Source organism: Chlamydotis macqueenii, chromosome 4 (assembly GCF_036417535.1).
Source record: "Chlamydotis macqueenii isolate bChlMac1 chromosome 4, bChlMac1.mat, whole genome shotgun sequence".
In the NCBI taxonomy this organism is placed as follows: domain Eukaryota; kingdom Metazoa; phylum Chordata; class Aves; order Otidiformes; family Otididae; genus Chlamydotis; species Chlamydotis macqueenii.
The window spans coordinates 45,623,660-45,637,968 of NC_141559.1; the positions used below are offsets into that span (position 1 = coordinate 45,623,660).

Consider the following 14,309-nt stretch of genomic DNA (forward strand, 5'->3'; position numbering starts at 1 on the left):
GCACAAGCCAATCTGGGAACATCTGACCTAGTCCATTCTCCTGGCAATCAGTTATTTGCTCCCCATAAAAAATAATTTCTATGCTTAGATATTTTCTTTCAAATTAATTTTGATGAAAGCTGAAATCAACTTTCTTTAGATTTTATCGCCTGGAAGTAGAGCTCGCCCTCACAGCAAGACCTCCAGCTGAAAAGTTAATTTCCCATTAAGCACTTTTTCTGCAGGGTGAACAGCATGAAGCTTATCTTATGGAGTTTATGCACCAAAAATAAAGCTACAAAAATTGTGACTTATGAAAAAAAACAAAAGAATCCTGGTTACTAACCATTTGTTCTCATTTCATTGAGGAAATAAAAGGAAAACAGTAGTGAAAATAGGTGTGTAGGGTACCTGAATTCCAAGAAGTGTCTTGAATCCAATACATTTTTCTTCCTAATTCTCATCTGATATAGGGTAAGCTGTGGCCACATAACTTTAAAAAGATTTGAGATGATGACAGATGAAGAGATAAAGTTATAGCTCTCTTCCTTTTTAAGGTTTTTTTTTCTAAAAAACTGCATTCTGTCAAGGACCAGATAAAACTGGAAAGCAGAAGCAAGATAGAAAACTCAGACATTAAACTGCTTGCTTTTACAGAATAGGTAAGAAAACAAAACAATGCTATTGCCTCTTCCTTCTTTCTGATAAGTCCTTTAACATCTTCCTTTTCAGAGTCTCTCAAATCTTTAATTACTCCTATATCATATCATCACCAACTTCATCAAGAAATAAAAAATGAAACTCAGTACTAGTCTGAACATTTTCCAGTAGGCAAAAAAAAAACCCAAACAACAAACTTCACTCAATAGATATGAACAGAAAGGGATTATTTATCCCAAAATGACATGGTGCTCAAAGGTCAGAAACTCTGTGCTAAATGCAACAAAGCCCCTCTGTAACTAGATCATCCTTTATTCAGGTAAGCTAAACTTTACAAATATAAGCAAAAAAAAAGAGTGTTATTTCTTGGTTTATAACATGAAAATTATACTTGCATCTTTCAAGCAACTGGAATAAGGACAGCTGTTTCTGGTAATAACTACGGGGTTGAACAAAATCAGTGTTGTAGTTTTTCTTAATTAAAGCTATTAGAGTTACATTATTTCTGTGCTTTGTGGCTGCCTACCACTAGCTTACACTTAGGATTGAAAATTCTTGGCGGAATGTACCATTTCAGATAGACAGATTTGCTGAGAAATGAGGATAGAAAATGTATTTTTAAAAAAGGAGGTTTTTCTCTGTTTTCTTTATGTTCCCTTTCCTAATCCCCTCTAAAGAAGGCTCAGAGCACTAAGAAGTTTCATAATAAAGGAACGACTTTTCCATGGGCTATGATTTTATATTCAGCTTTGCAGTTGTGTATCTTCCTTATAAATATGTACTGCATCTTCAGCTAGATGAATCTAGTAGAAAAAGGAAGCAAAATTTACACTAAAATTTGTTTTCTTCCAAGTATCAGAAAGATGAGGTAAAAAGCAAAAAAGCCCACAACCAACAAAACCCCTACCAAATACTGTAACAAAAGCAAAATACCCTAGCAAACATTTTGAAGCATGACTATTTTTACATCAGTTTTAAGAGCAAAGTTTTTGTAAGATAATAAGGTAATTGTTATGGCTACTTAAAACAGAATACTGCATGTATGCTTTTCCTTTAAAGGCAGCTCAGAAGCTCAATGTACAACCTCTGCATACTCCTACCTGATCACTAGCCATGAACTTGAAGAATAAAAATGGCACATACACCTGAGGAAGATGCATTAAATCAAAACAAACAGGTACATGATACTAATATCTCTTAATATAGCAAAGTTTAGTTCCTAAAGGCTTGATTTGCAATGCGTATCCTGCCTGCACATGTCCTAAAGCAACCTTCACAAATAAGATTACAGGCTAGTTTTCCAGAGAGAGCTTGTCTCACACAGTAGGCAAATGGTAGGTACAATAAAAAGGACAGAATTAAGTTTCATGGATAATCTCAAAACTGAGAATGGAACATCATAATTTACTTTTTCCTCTATTAAAAAAAAAAATTGAAAAAAATATATCTGGGGGAAAAGCATGTTAAACATTTTCTTCCAGGCAGTAGTCTCTTCAGCTGTTTTTCCTATTCTGGAACTGACATTTTTTTCCTTCCGCATAGTAGCAATAAGAAGGTTTAAAATACGCATGATGATAAATTAATTTGCAAGGACTGTAATAAGAGTGAGAACTTACTGTCTTGCTGATGTAATTTGTGCTGATATTCATACACTGGAGTCCTTCACTATTGCAGCAACCTCCACATCTGTAGATGGATACACATGGGGGTTTAAAGAAGGTGTTTGTAGTTGCTCCAAACTCTTTTCCCACATCCACACACACTTCACGTGGCATGCACTGAGTTTTTCTCCATTCAGTATCAATACCTGCCAAGTTATACAGAATTTCATGTGTTATAAAGTAACTGTTTAAAAACAACACTCTCCTTCAGTAAATTTTTTTTAAGTTTAGAACCAGAATATGCACTGCTAGAGTCACACCCTCACACCCTTTACTCAGTGACATACACATCTGTGTTAACTTCTATCTGATTTTCCTTCTTCACAGGGATGTGACATACTGTCATGGAGCAGAAGATAAGCCACAGCAAAGCTAAGAAGGAACCTAACGAGGCTGGGCATATCCTATAGCACACTCACAGCTAAAGCTGCACATTTCCTTTCTTCTATGCCTGGTGTGCATCTCACCTTGAGGGAAGTCTGAAGAAGTACTGTACATCTCCACAAATTATTTTTAACTGGTCCCACAGATTACCTCACTTGGATACTATATGTTAAAAACATTAAATATGATGCCTACATACTTAACGTGAAATTAATGTGAATACATGTTTACTTTGTTAACTACAGAGTATAATTTAAAGCAAAAGGTTACTATTTAGGAAGTAAATACATCATACAATTTAACCTGAAATGTGATATTTGTGCCCAGATTATCCAGGAAAATTTGGGCAAACATTTTACATTGCGTTATGCAGCCTTTTGCCAAATACCATCTTAGACTAAACAGCCATGAGACTTGCAGCAGTACATGTCCCTTTACTTTCTCTTGGAGCCAGTTTTTGGTAGGCCAGTCATCAAAAATGGAAATTTCACCTAATGTGTACCTTCAAGTCTCCATTAAGGTACACGATTTCCAATAACATGTCAAAAAAAATAGGCCTCCTGCTATAAATCCTGTGTTTCTCTGCCTGCAAGTAATTGCTTAAACTGTAAGCCAATTATATTTTTATCCAGGCCATCTGAAATACTAAGGGGTATTGACATATTTGTTTGAAAGCTGGTTTTTTTTTGGTTTTTTTTTTGTTTTTTGTTTTTTTTGGTTTTTTTTTTTGTTTTGTTTTTTTGTTTTGTTTTTTTTCTGGTTTGAGCATAACATCATGACAACCACAGTCTTGTAACAGGAAAAAGCTACAGGTAGATTATTTAGCCTCCTAAAGCAATAAAACATAAGAGAATAAAGCATTACCAGTCATGATGTAATTGCAGAAAATGAGCAGAAATAGTTCAACGAATCAAACTATTAGTGCCCTCTTTGCTTTCTGCAAAGTTGTCGCAGCCTCTACAAAGCAGGATTCCTTATACCTGAAGACAAACGCTTAACTTTCTATACCTACTGAGCTGAGAAAGCAGTCTGTACGTTTCTTATGATGAATGTACCAAAAGTATGCCTGTGGAGCAGTTTATTTCATTATGGAAGGTTGACTGTCAAAGATTTTATTTCATAGTCATTACATCAAATCAAACTGCTGAGGGTGGTTTTCTGATAATACTTAGCTTTTAAAATATTTTTGTTACAACTGATAAGCTTTCAATTTTTAATTTATTGCGTGTTAGAACGCGTTTTGTGTCCTGTACTTACTTTTCAGGATCTCTGCATTATAGTGTGCTGCAGCAAATTTCAGTGAATCATCTGATCTTGTGTCGAAGTTGGAGTGTTCCCTGTTGTGTTGCCAACCTCCTTTCCTCAACTGACATTTGAACATTTTCCAGTATTCTGGGTAAAGTACTGTCATGAGTTCATCCACACTGGACACAGACCGCAACTGCTCTTCCAGGTCTTTGCTTGCATGAGCCTGTCAAAGTAACATGCAAGATTAATTACTTTATTACAAAAGGTTTGCTGGAAACGAGCCCAAAAAACAATTCATACATTGTAAAATAAAGTTGTGCTCAAAGGGGTCAAAGACTGCTTTTGTCAGTCAATGCCAATAGTACTACATTGATAAATACTGAAATGTTTTGCTTGTGCCACTAATTCTTCACAGCATCTGTGTAAGAAAGGAACTATAGAATTAAGCCTGTACAAGTACAGTTTGCAGAGTTAAAAAAAAACCCATAAAATGCATTTTTATCCTGGACAGAAAAGTTTTCGTGCCAAAATTTTGAATGCTTAAACTTCAAAATATTTAAATTATGTTAATGTCAGTTAATATCTGATACCCTTAAAGTAATACCAATTTCTTTCCCATCTTCCCTCAGTCCAGGAATATCGAAACATATGAAAAATAGTGAAATTAGAAAAAAGAAGAAAACTATTCATGTGATTTTGTACCTTTTTAGGGATAATCTTAGTGAGCAAATTCTATTATAAAGCACTAATCCTTATATCAGTACGAGTCAAAGACTCTGGTACCTCTAAGAATCTGAACTGCACACTCCCTCACTGCTAAGAGTTTCAGCAGAAACTCTTCAGGACTCTAAGCATCACACTCCTTAACCTGCTGTTTTAAGAGTAGGCTCAAATCCTGTAATCACGCTTTCTTATTTACTGGCTTTTACACAAACTCATCGTAATCACATTTTCTTAAAAGACTCAGATTCACATGATAATTTCTCAGTTGTCTGGAAGATTCCTCTGTCTTCTTAGATGAAACAAAATATTGCATGACAGGACTGCCATTATTCCCTGCCCACCCTTTCTTGTTCACTAATTGCTGACTTCCCAAAGGGAAGAATAATGAGGAGAAGGAAGTGTTGAAGAACCTTTATCCACCTTCTCAGTCTACGTGGCCCTTAGATGGCAGTATGAGACACAAAATATCGAGGTACGCTTCATAAAAAGTGTCTAGCAACTGGCTGCAGTCTCTGTACAGGTTACTACAAACCCTTGCTCTAGTCCAAGAAACACCAGGCCATAACAGTGTAAAACGTGTGTCTAAAACCAGAAATATGAAACTATAGAAATGGAAATTTAAGATTCTTTATCAAACTCCACTAGTAACAAAAAATAAATTCTTCCAATTCAGTGATTCTGAACATTACGTGAGTAAAGTAACTAGTTCTGAACTAGCTCACCTGAACTAGAACTGCTCCTCGTGTCACAAACAACTCAAAGGGTACAACACGGCAGGTGCTGTTGCACCCACTTCCTTATTGCGTGCCAAATACAGGAGAAATGCCTCAGGGTAAGGCAGATTCACAAAACTCATTTCCATAAATACAGTTAAATACAGAAGCCAAAGCTAACACAGATTTTAAAGTCATTTTATATGTCAAAGTCTTATGAAGTTTAATAAAATTGTTTTCACTAAAGCCTCGCTAACCACAGTGCCATGGCAGACTACTTTGTCCTGGGAGATTTCAAGAATCCAGAATTAGTCTCAGAAACGCGCTCAGTCAGGGCTTCATCTCTCCCCTCACCTCCACAGGGAGGGTCACCTCTGACCCAGACCATCCAGCAAGCAGTACCTTGGGGCCTTGCCTTCAAGTCCATTCGCAACACAGAGCATCTCGCTTCTCTGCTCTCCTTGAAGGAGGCCACATGGGTTATCAATTGGTGGGTCACTGACAAAAATCCAACCGTTGTCCGCTTGCTTTCATCTCTCTCAAGAGGTGAAGAGAGCAGGGTTTGAGTAGCCTCATTCCTTGCCAGGCTGTTTCCCAAGAGCCCTGCAGCACATTGCCCCTTGAGTAACGGGAAGCAGGTCGCTGCACCAGCGCAGTAGATGCCAGCGTCACAAATGCCTGCCACGTGATGGGACTCTGCATGGCACAGGAGGTCATGGCACACAGGTGACGTGTGTATCCGGCCACAAGGCTGGATGCCAGTCCATTACGTAAAAGGCACAGGAATGGGAATGGTGCTTAGTCATCTAGCAGCCGATCCTAGGAGGTACCAGCTGATCACAGGGGTGACATGGAAACAGAATCCAATCAAAGGTTCACCAACCTTTGATGAATCACTTAAAAACCTGTGCAGCCCCTGTAGACAAAATGCTGGCTACTGCTGTTTCAGATATTCGAAGTACAGGCCTAGATCATCATAAAAATAAGTACAGAAACTCAAAATTACTCAGTTGATAAGAAGCCAGCACGCAGAGCAGGAAAGAAGTTGTACTTGTTAGAAATAATCTTGTGTTGGTGAAATCCTCTTTGGTCAGGAAATCAAGTCATGTCTTTTCAGCTGGACAGCAAATTTGGTATACACATATAAAATATGTATGAATAAAACTCAAACCATGAATAAATCAGTGGCTTTAATAATATATTGTATCTAATTTAATGAAGTATTGTCTTCAAATGCATTTCTTCCTGGATATACAATGGGCCAGAGTGCCATGGTGAAGGCTGGAGAATACTGCCTACAGCATGAAGTACTAACTTAGTATGAACAAAAGGAAAACAATTTCTGGAGCAGATATATAAAATTACTTTTTAAAAAAAATAAGTCATCATTATTGCATCTGAATTATTTTCTGCTTAGTTTTATAAAGCTATTTGCTTGTAAAGATGGCTTCAATTCAAACTTTCAAACACGCTGTGGAAAACCAATTTGGATCACTAGAGGGCTTTTATTCTCTCCCCTCTTCTGATTTAGCAAGGAAGGGAGAAGGAAATCCATACATGTGTACCAAATGCAGTACATGCAGTGTCCAGAGCCGGGAAGAAAAAACGAATAGAAAATATATGTTGATTTTTCAATGTTTCCAATACTACCTTGATGCATAAAGCAATGATGTCTTCCTAGTATATTCACTGTAAGTCTATGAAAAGTATGTATTTTTGAACTGCAGTAAAATTACTCTCACCTGTGTCAAACTGTTTAGAGGAACATAAGTGTAAGGACCTCGTGGAGTGATTTAATTCTGTACAGAAATCAAACTTCACTGTTGATGTCAGCATGAAACTAAATCCTAAGTTCTGGTTCATTAGAAAAGTATGTCCTGCATACAGTAAAAGCATCAGATCATTAAGGATCATTAAAAAGAGTTTCTAAATTTGTAAGAGAGGAATGCAACTGCTTCTATAAATATAACAGTTGTCTGGCAACATTTTTTATTTTATCCAAATCTTGGTTAATTTCACAAATATATACTCAGTCCCTACCTTTTATTCTAAATTCTTTGCTCTTTCTTAATTGTGCACTGGCTTTTAGTGTAAGACACTGAAAAAAAAAAAAAAACTTAAAATGGTTTTGCAATGGAAATCCAGACTTCAAAACCGATTTAGAATTTATGATAAGACATAAGGTAAGTAACATCAACAAAAATGTACTACAAATTGGAGGAGCTCTAATTTTTCATTAGTCTTATGCAAGCCCAGACTAATGAAATTTGGAAAGAATTACTGCTTGTAGATGTAATCACTGTCACCACGCTAGTTATTCCCAAATGTAATCTTAAATAATAGAAAAAAAAAAACCCTATATCATTGATCAATTGTCTGAAAGCAATACAACGTTAACAAATGTTTTGATAAGAGAAATTCTGCAACTTTTAGGACTAAAGTAAATTTTTTGGTAAATGTAAACAGTCCACTGATTTTCATATTGCAGTGCGCTCCACATGAAATCCTGAACGAACTGCTTAACAATTTACTGGAAACGCACTCTGGGATCTACATTCTGCATCGAGAAGGAAGCAGGAAATCAATGCCATCAGTGCCTCCAGAGGAAGGAGTTTTCTCCCATCTCATGTTTTCTATTTCTTTTGCTCTTTTAAGTCAGTTAAGGGGTTGGGTTTTGTGCTTTTTTTTTTTTTAATTAAAAAATCACACAAAACCCACCACCACTCATAAGGATTTATTGCTGTCCTTTGGTTGGCCATTCTACTAGTTTTGTCATTTTTACATATTATCAATCTTGTCCTGCATAAACACTTAAAAATGCTAGAAGCTATATTTTGGAGAAAGACGTTGACTGAGCCTTTAACTAGATGATACCGAGCAAAATTACAACTTAAAAAGACAAAAACGAATGGAGAGCATAGTAACGACAAATTTGCTTCATTTCACTTCTTCCACATTATTTCCTGAGGAACATGGGAAATAACAAATACACATATAAATAAAGTAGTAAAGCTTGATGATAAGTGTGCTCTCACTATTATTTATTTAGCCTAGGAACATGTTATTCTGTCAAAGTATATTTTTCACAATGTGGTTTTCTACTACACGGTATGTCCAGTTTTTCATAAAATTATAGCTTGCAAGAGGAGGGACAGGATACCAAATAGGCTCTATATCCATTAACAAAATCAAATCTATAATAGATTTTCCATGCATTACGCTATTTCTCTTTCACATGTCCCCAGTGTCTGCCTCTATTATTAATAACAAAGGTCAGAACACTTAATATTTGGCAGCATGCTTGACACATAATTGATGGTGCAATGTGCTATAACAGTACTTTACGCATCTGCTCCGGTTATAGTTGTCAGTTCATTTCATTTTCAAGGATTTTGTTGACAATTCCTAATAGGAAAATGCTTTCTATAAAACCCTCCACTTTATTGGTTGTATACTGCATTTATTGACGGACTGAAAGGTATTAAAAATCAAGTAGTTAAATTCTAATGTTGAAACAAACAGTGTGCAAGCAAATGGAAATATTGCAAAAGAAAAGTATGCATAAACACTTCACTTACATAATGTTTTATTGCAATTTTCATGTATTTCAGCACTAGTTTTTTTGGAAGTTTATGCCAGTAGAAAACAAAACAAAACAAAACCTAATTAAATATCTTAGTTAATAACTAAATTCAACTTTTTTTTTTATCCACCATCTACAATCATGCTACAATAGCCCTAATTTTTATCTTATACGCACCAATCTGTCACTAGTAAAATAGAATGACTGTCTGCAGTTGTAAACTTTTAAGTTACCACTTAATATAGCAACAAAACAGTGCCCTACAGAAGTGAAATGGTAACAGTGAGCATATTTTACTTCATGTTACTTTACATAAGTAGTAAGACCACTGCAGTTAATTTGAACTAAATCAAAACATAGTGAAAATAGCAGAGACTAGAATCACTCTCTGTTCCAAAGACCTTACAAAACACACCAGAGAAACACAGAATGAAAGTATAAAATAAATAAAATGGTCTGAACTATATTATGCTTTAAGTGATCTCTATTCATTGTGGCATTTTAAATATTAAGAATAACACCTTGCAAAGAAAACAAATAAATGGTGGGGGGAGGACACTTTAAGATTATGGAAGTTCACTTCTACATTATACATAACATTTTTTTTTCTTTTGTCTTGAGCATTTTTGGTGAGGAAGATGCATAAACTGCTAGAAAACAATCCTAGGCTTATATAATTTAATATTGTTCTCCTGTTCATAAGTATAAATATTTAAACTGAGTTAAGCAGCGTAAAATTTCTATTTTAAGGGAAACCCAATTTTTATACAAAACAGTATTTTTCAAGTAATATTTTATTTAGATATTCTTAGAAAATGCTGAAAAAGACATCTAAGATTATAGGTTTGCATAAAGACACTTATGTTTGGTCCTTCAGTCAAACATTTAGCTGCTACCAAGGTTCTGAAACACACTTCTTGGCTGGTGCTTGTTCCTCAAGTACCTGCATTCCTGAATGGTTCTCAACGTTCCCTAATAAAATGCTTTCATACATTCAGTGGGAATTACTTATGAAAATACCCTTTTTTGATCCAAGTCTGATTTCCCTGAGAAGCAGAGAGAGAGACAGAAAATCATTCCTGCCTTTCTAGAGCAACTCCCTGCTCTGATGCCTGGTTTCTTTAGATGCTTGCCTTACACGGCCAGTTCTCCCAGGTCTCTACAAGCCTCGGCAATTAAGACACTGCTGTAGGTGATGTGGTTTCTCATACAATCAGAGACGGAAATGCCACAGTGCCATAAGAGAAATCCATATGATGTATATATATGCACACATGTGTGTGGAGAAACGGGAAAAGGTCTCAATAAACACCATTCCGGACTATGATGGAAAGCAGTTTTGAGAAAGAGGCTGGTAGCACCTTAGACAGACCCTGAATATCTATGACCTCTTTTGAAGCAATTTCACAACTACATTATAGTAACAGAAAAAGTTTTGTTCATGCACTTGAGCCTGACCTTTGAAAGTTGCTTTGTTCCACAGCAGTAGTCTTCAACTTGCGGTCATAAAAGCCCTGCACACTATTTCTAAGAATACAGCAAGTCATAATTGCAAAATCAATTATGAAAGTCAAGCCCTTTATCAATACACTCAATTCACTATTCAAGAGCTCACACTACATGAGCCTACAAATTAAAGGTCAAAGACTGCACAGCACTCAGGGAAATCTGTAGGATAATCATTTGCTCTTTAAGTGTAGCTGCATCTGGATTCTTTAATTAGTTCAAAGATTCATGCTGAAGCTCCCACCTAGCATTACAAACAGAACTGAGAAATCAATAAGGATTTGGATTATTGCTGATGAAAGGCTTACATCTGATTAAATCTTGGGAGACATCAAGCAGTGCAATCTGTACCAGATGAGATCTGGGTATTATTTTCTTGGTCATCCTCAGATACACAGATCAGTGGTGACAAATGCAAGGATCACTGTGACTGGGTGCATGACCAGAAGAAAGAGTTAACCACTTGTAAGTAAAAATAAAGGACAACATTGTGATGATTGCTGGGTTATCAAGGTGGCTACCAGACACCGTGGCCCACTAGAAAAGAGACAGCTAGAGCATGAGAATGCCTGTGCCCTCTGCAACACAACCACTGCACCCTGTGAGGTTCTGGTACCAATAGCATGCACCCAATCACGATTCATCTCAGTTGATGCCACATGGCAGTTTTGTAGAATTTGACACATTATAAAAACAATATGCTCATTCTGAATACTTTTCAAGCAACTTTTAACTAACATTGAGGAAAGTGAACTACACAATTCTGAAAAGAAAACTTAAACACTTAGAAATTGAACTCCAACTAAAATTTCTGGTTATCAAGATCTTACTCTTGCAGAAAATGACATTTTTAAAATGTTTTGAATATTGCTGTCTTTTTAAAATACCCTGCTACCTTTTCTTTTCCTTCCATCAGTCAGATGTATCTCATTAAAATCAGCACACAGGAATAAACTAACAGGATTTATAAGAAGATTGTTTATTTTCAGTCTTTACTAAGCTTTCGTTGGTATTATAATTATTTTTATTAGCAACTGCCATTAGCTTTGTCAGAAAAAGCAAACAAATATGGAGAGAGTTTGTGAAGAAAACTATTAATGTGGTAACACTGCAATTATCTGTCATCACTTCAGCAGATGTAACACAGGCAGTGAGAATTAAAAAAAGCTTCTCAGTATCAACTAGAGATTTACTAAGCAGAAAGGTGACGGACAACCCCTTTATTTTAATTCAAATGCCAGCCCATTCTGAGAGACTGCTTGAGCACAGTACGTGTGCTATGCGAAGACATCCTAGACCCTAATTAGTGAGAAATATGAGTTCTGGCCATGTATCAAGTGATGGGCTTCAAAAAGGCAGTAGGTACAGTTTTAATGTAACATTTTCTATTCCATGGGTCAATAGTACATACAAAAAGGTTTCACTAAGAGCTGGAATAAGAAATTGCACATTCTTGTCTCAGAACATTTCTGAGTTACGTTGAACACATAGGCTACAGCATATGGTGCCTTCTCACTGTCATGAGAGTATTGAGTTTTCAATTCAAAACTCTTGTTTATTCTTGAGTTTTTAACAATGTGGCTGTTTAGAGGACAGAAAAATTCCATGAACACATCACCTCTTATAATTGTTGTATTATTTCTCTCCTACTAAATAACCTTCCTTTTCATTAAGTTTTTAGAATCACTATTTGAAGCCTTGAGCAAATGTAATTAATCCGTGGTCTAAATATTTAGCAATATTTAGATCACAGAAATTTCTTGAATTAATTATACTTTTAAAACAGTTCTTAAAATAAATAATTTCACAGGCCATGAAACAAGTTCAATCGAATTTCAAAGTAAAACTTGAACTTTATTCCTAAACAAATGTCTTAATCTAATAGGACATTTCTGTACTGTTAAACAAGCCTTCACAGTTTACAGATCTGTACAGAAATATTAATTAGAAGACCACCTACCTTGTCACATTGCCTATTTCAACAAATATTCCAGCTATAAACACAATACACTACTTAAAACTCAAAAAAAGTTAAAGAATAACAAGCAAGTTATAACAGAGCAATTCCAGTTGCAAAATCTTTGTTTTAAATTATTACAAACAAGTTTTGTATATATGAAAAAGGAAACATAAAGGCACTTAGAAACCTGTGCATCTTATTAACTTTTAGAGTTTCTAAGTACATGCCATTAAAATTACAGTATTATCTGACTATTTTATTTAGCATCAATTTTTGTCAGTTCATTTTACAAGAGCCATTTAAAAAACATCTATTTGGTAACTCAAAGGAACACGCCAGACATCACACAGCTAAGCCTTTGGTAACTAAGGTATTAAATTGTGAGATTTCATTAATAACCAAAATACCAAAAGAAGCTTTTATTTTTCTTGTCAAAGCATTACCCAAATATTTTACATAAAGATTCTTTGCTAACGTAGGCAAAAGAAGGAGAACATATGAATTTTGTTAGCCTGAGGTAGGCACAGAATGCAAAGGATCTGCTACCCACCACACACTTGTGCCCACCCTGATAATCTGGGTTTGAAATTAGTTCCATCCTAAATTCTATGTGGAACATTCTTTGGATCAATGTTTGACATCTGATATAGAGAAGTTCTACAGAAACAAAACCACTTGTTTAGACGTTGAACCTGTAATGCTTTTTTTCCTTGCCCTTTGATGTTGCAGGAAAAAATATTCAGACAACCAAGAAAAGCACTATCCAGTCTTAATCCCAAAATTCCAAATGGATTAGAACAGTACAAAGAGAAGAAGATTTATTTTCAAGCCTTTAAGTACAACATTACATTGAAAGCATTCTAAAAACAAAAGGCAATACCAGAACCCTTCACCCACACACAAAGCCATAATGTTCCATTAAGAGCAAATTATTAAACCCAAGAAAATACAGCACTTCAACACGTCAATATTTGAGAACTGTGGAATAGCATGGCATGGAAGAATACCGTTTTATTCTTCCTATGTTTGAATAGCCTGTACCCGTCGCACATTCTCAGGGACTGCCATCAGCAGCTTAGCTATTCCCCAGGGGGCTAGACAGCGCAAGGCACATCCTTGCTTTCCCTGATGGGCTACCTTCATTGCAAACTACAGTATAAAAGATCAGTAGTTCTATGGAGCTGTCACGTCCCTTCTGAATTATGGGGAGGGAAAAATAAAAAGCAACAGGGGCTTCTGATCACAAAAAGAGAAGTAATGCTTGTGTATCACTGAAGGAGAAAGGTTACTCTACCATGTAAAACCTGACAGGTATTAAGAGATTTGTCAGCAAGGCATGAGAGATGGGGGAAGGCAGAAGAATCCTTGAGAACGGCAAATGCAAGAACTAGGTGGAGACTTGGTCACAATTCCCTTTCATGCAACCAAATCAAGAGAAATATATGTTGCCCATTATTTTTGGCTTAAGTTATTCTGAATAGTGTATTGTGCTGTAATGTTACTTCAAAAGGGTCAAGGAACATCAGCAGTATTAAACTAGATCCTAATTTATACTGACAGAACACAGAGTAATCCAATGCTGAACACTACATTATCAGAAGACTTTTTGAAGACAGCTTGACTGTAGAATGAAATTTTTGCAAGAACAGATTTACAAAGTATGCCCTGAGCTATCAGCTTCCACTGGATTGCAAGAATACATTTAATCTCTGATGGAAGGTATAATACTGAATCTTGAAATCCATGATAGTGCCATTTGTTGAAACCTCCCCTGTACCACCTTGCTGAGTCGCCTGCATTCTTATCCAGGCCCAGAAACTAATGAAAAAGAAAATGGATTTATAGGGATTATTTATATTAAAATGAGGCACACAGAGTGCAGAAGAAAGCGG

At 35.9% G+C, this 14,309-nt stretch overlaps 1 protein-coding gene across 1 annotated transcript in view; it reads right to left on the reverse strand.

The window, feature by feature from the left end:
• Positions 1-14,309, reverse strand: part of VEGFC (vascular endothelial growth factor C) — an 80,589-nt gene that overhangs the window by 19,496 nt on the left and 46,784 nt on the right. The window contains exons 2-3 of the mRNA XM_086746918.1: positions 3,942-4,155; positions 2,256-2,446 (exon numbers count right to left, since the gene is read on the reverse strand). Coding sequence (XP_086603044.1) covers positions 2,256-2,446; positions 3,942-4,155 — 405 coding nt within the window. The remainder of the gene's footprint in view (positions 1-2,255; positions 2,447-3,941; positions 4,156-14,309) is intronic.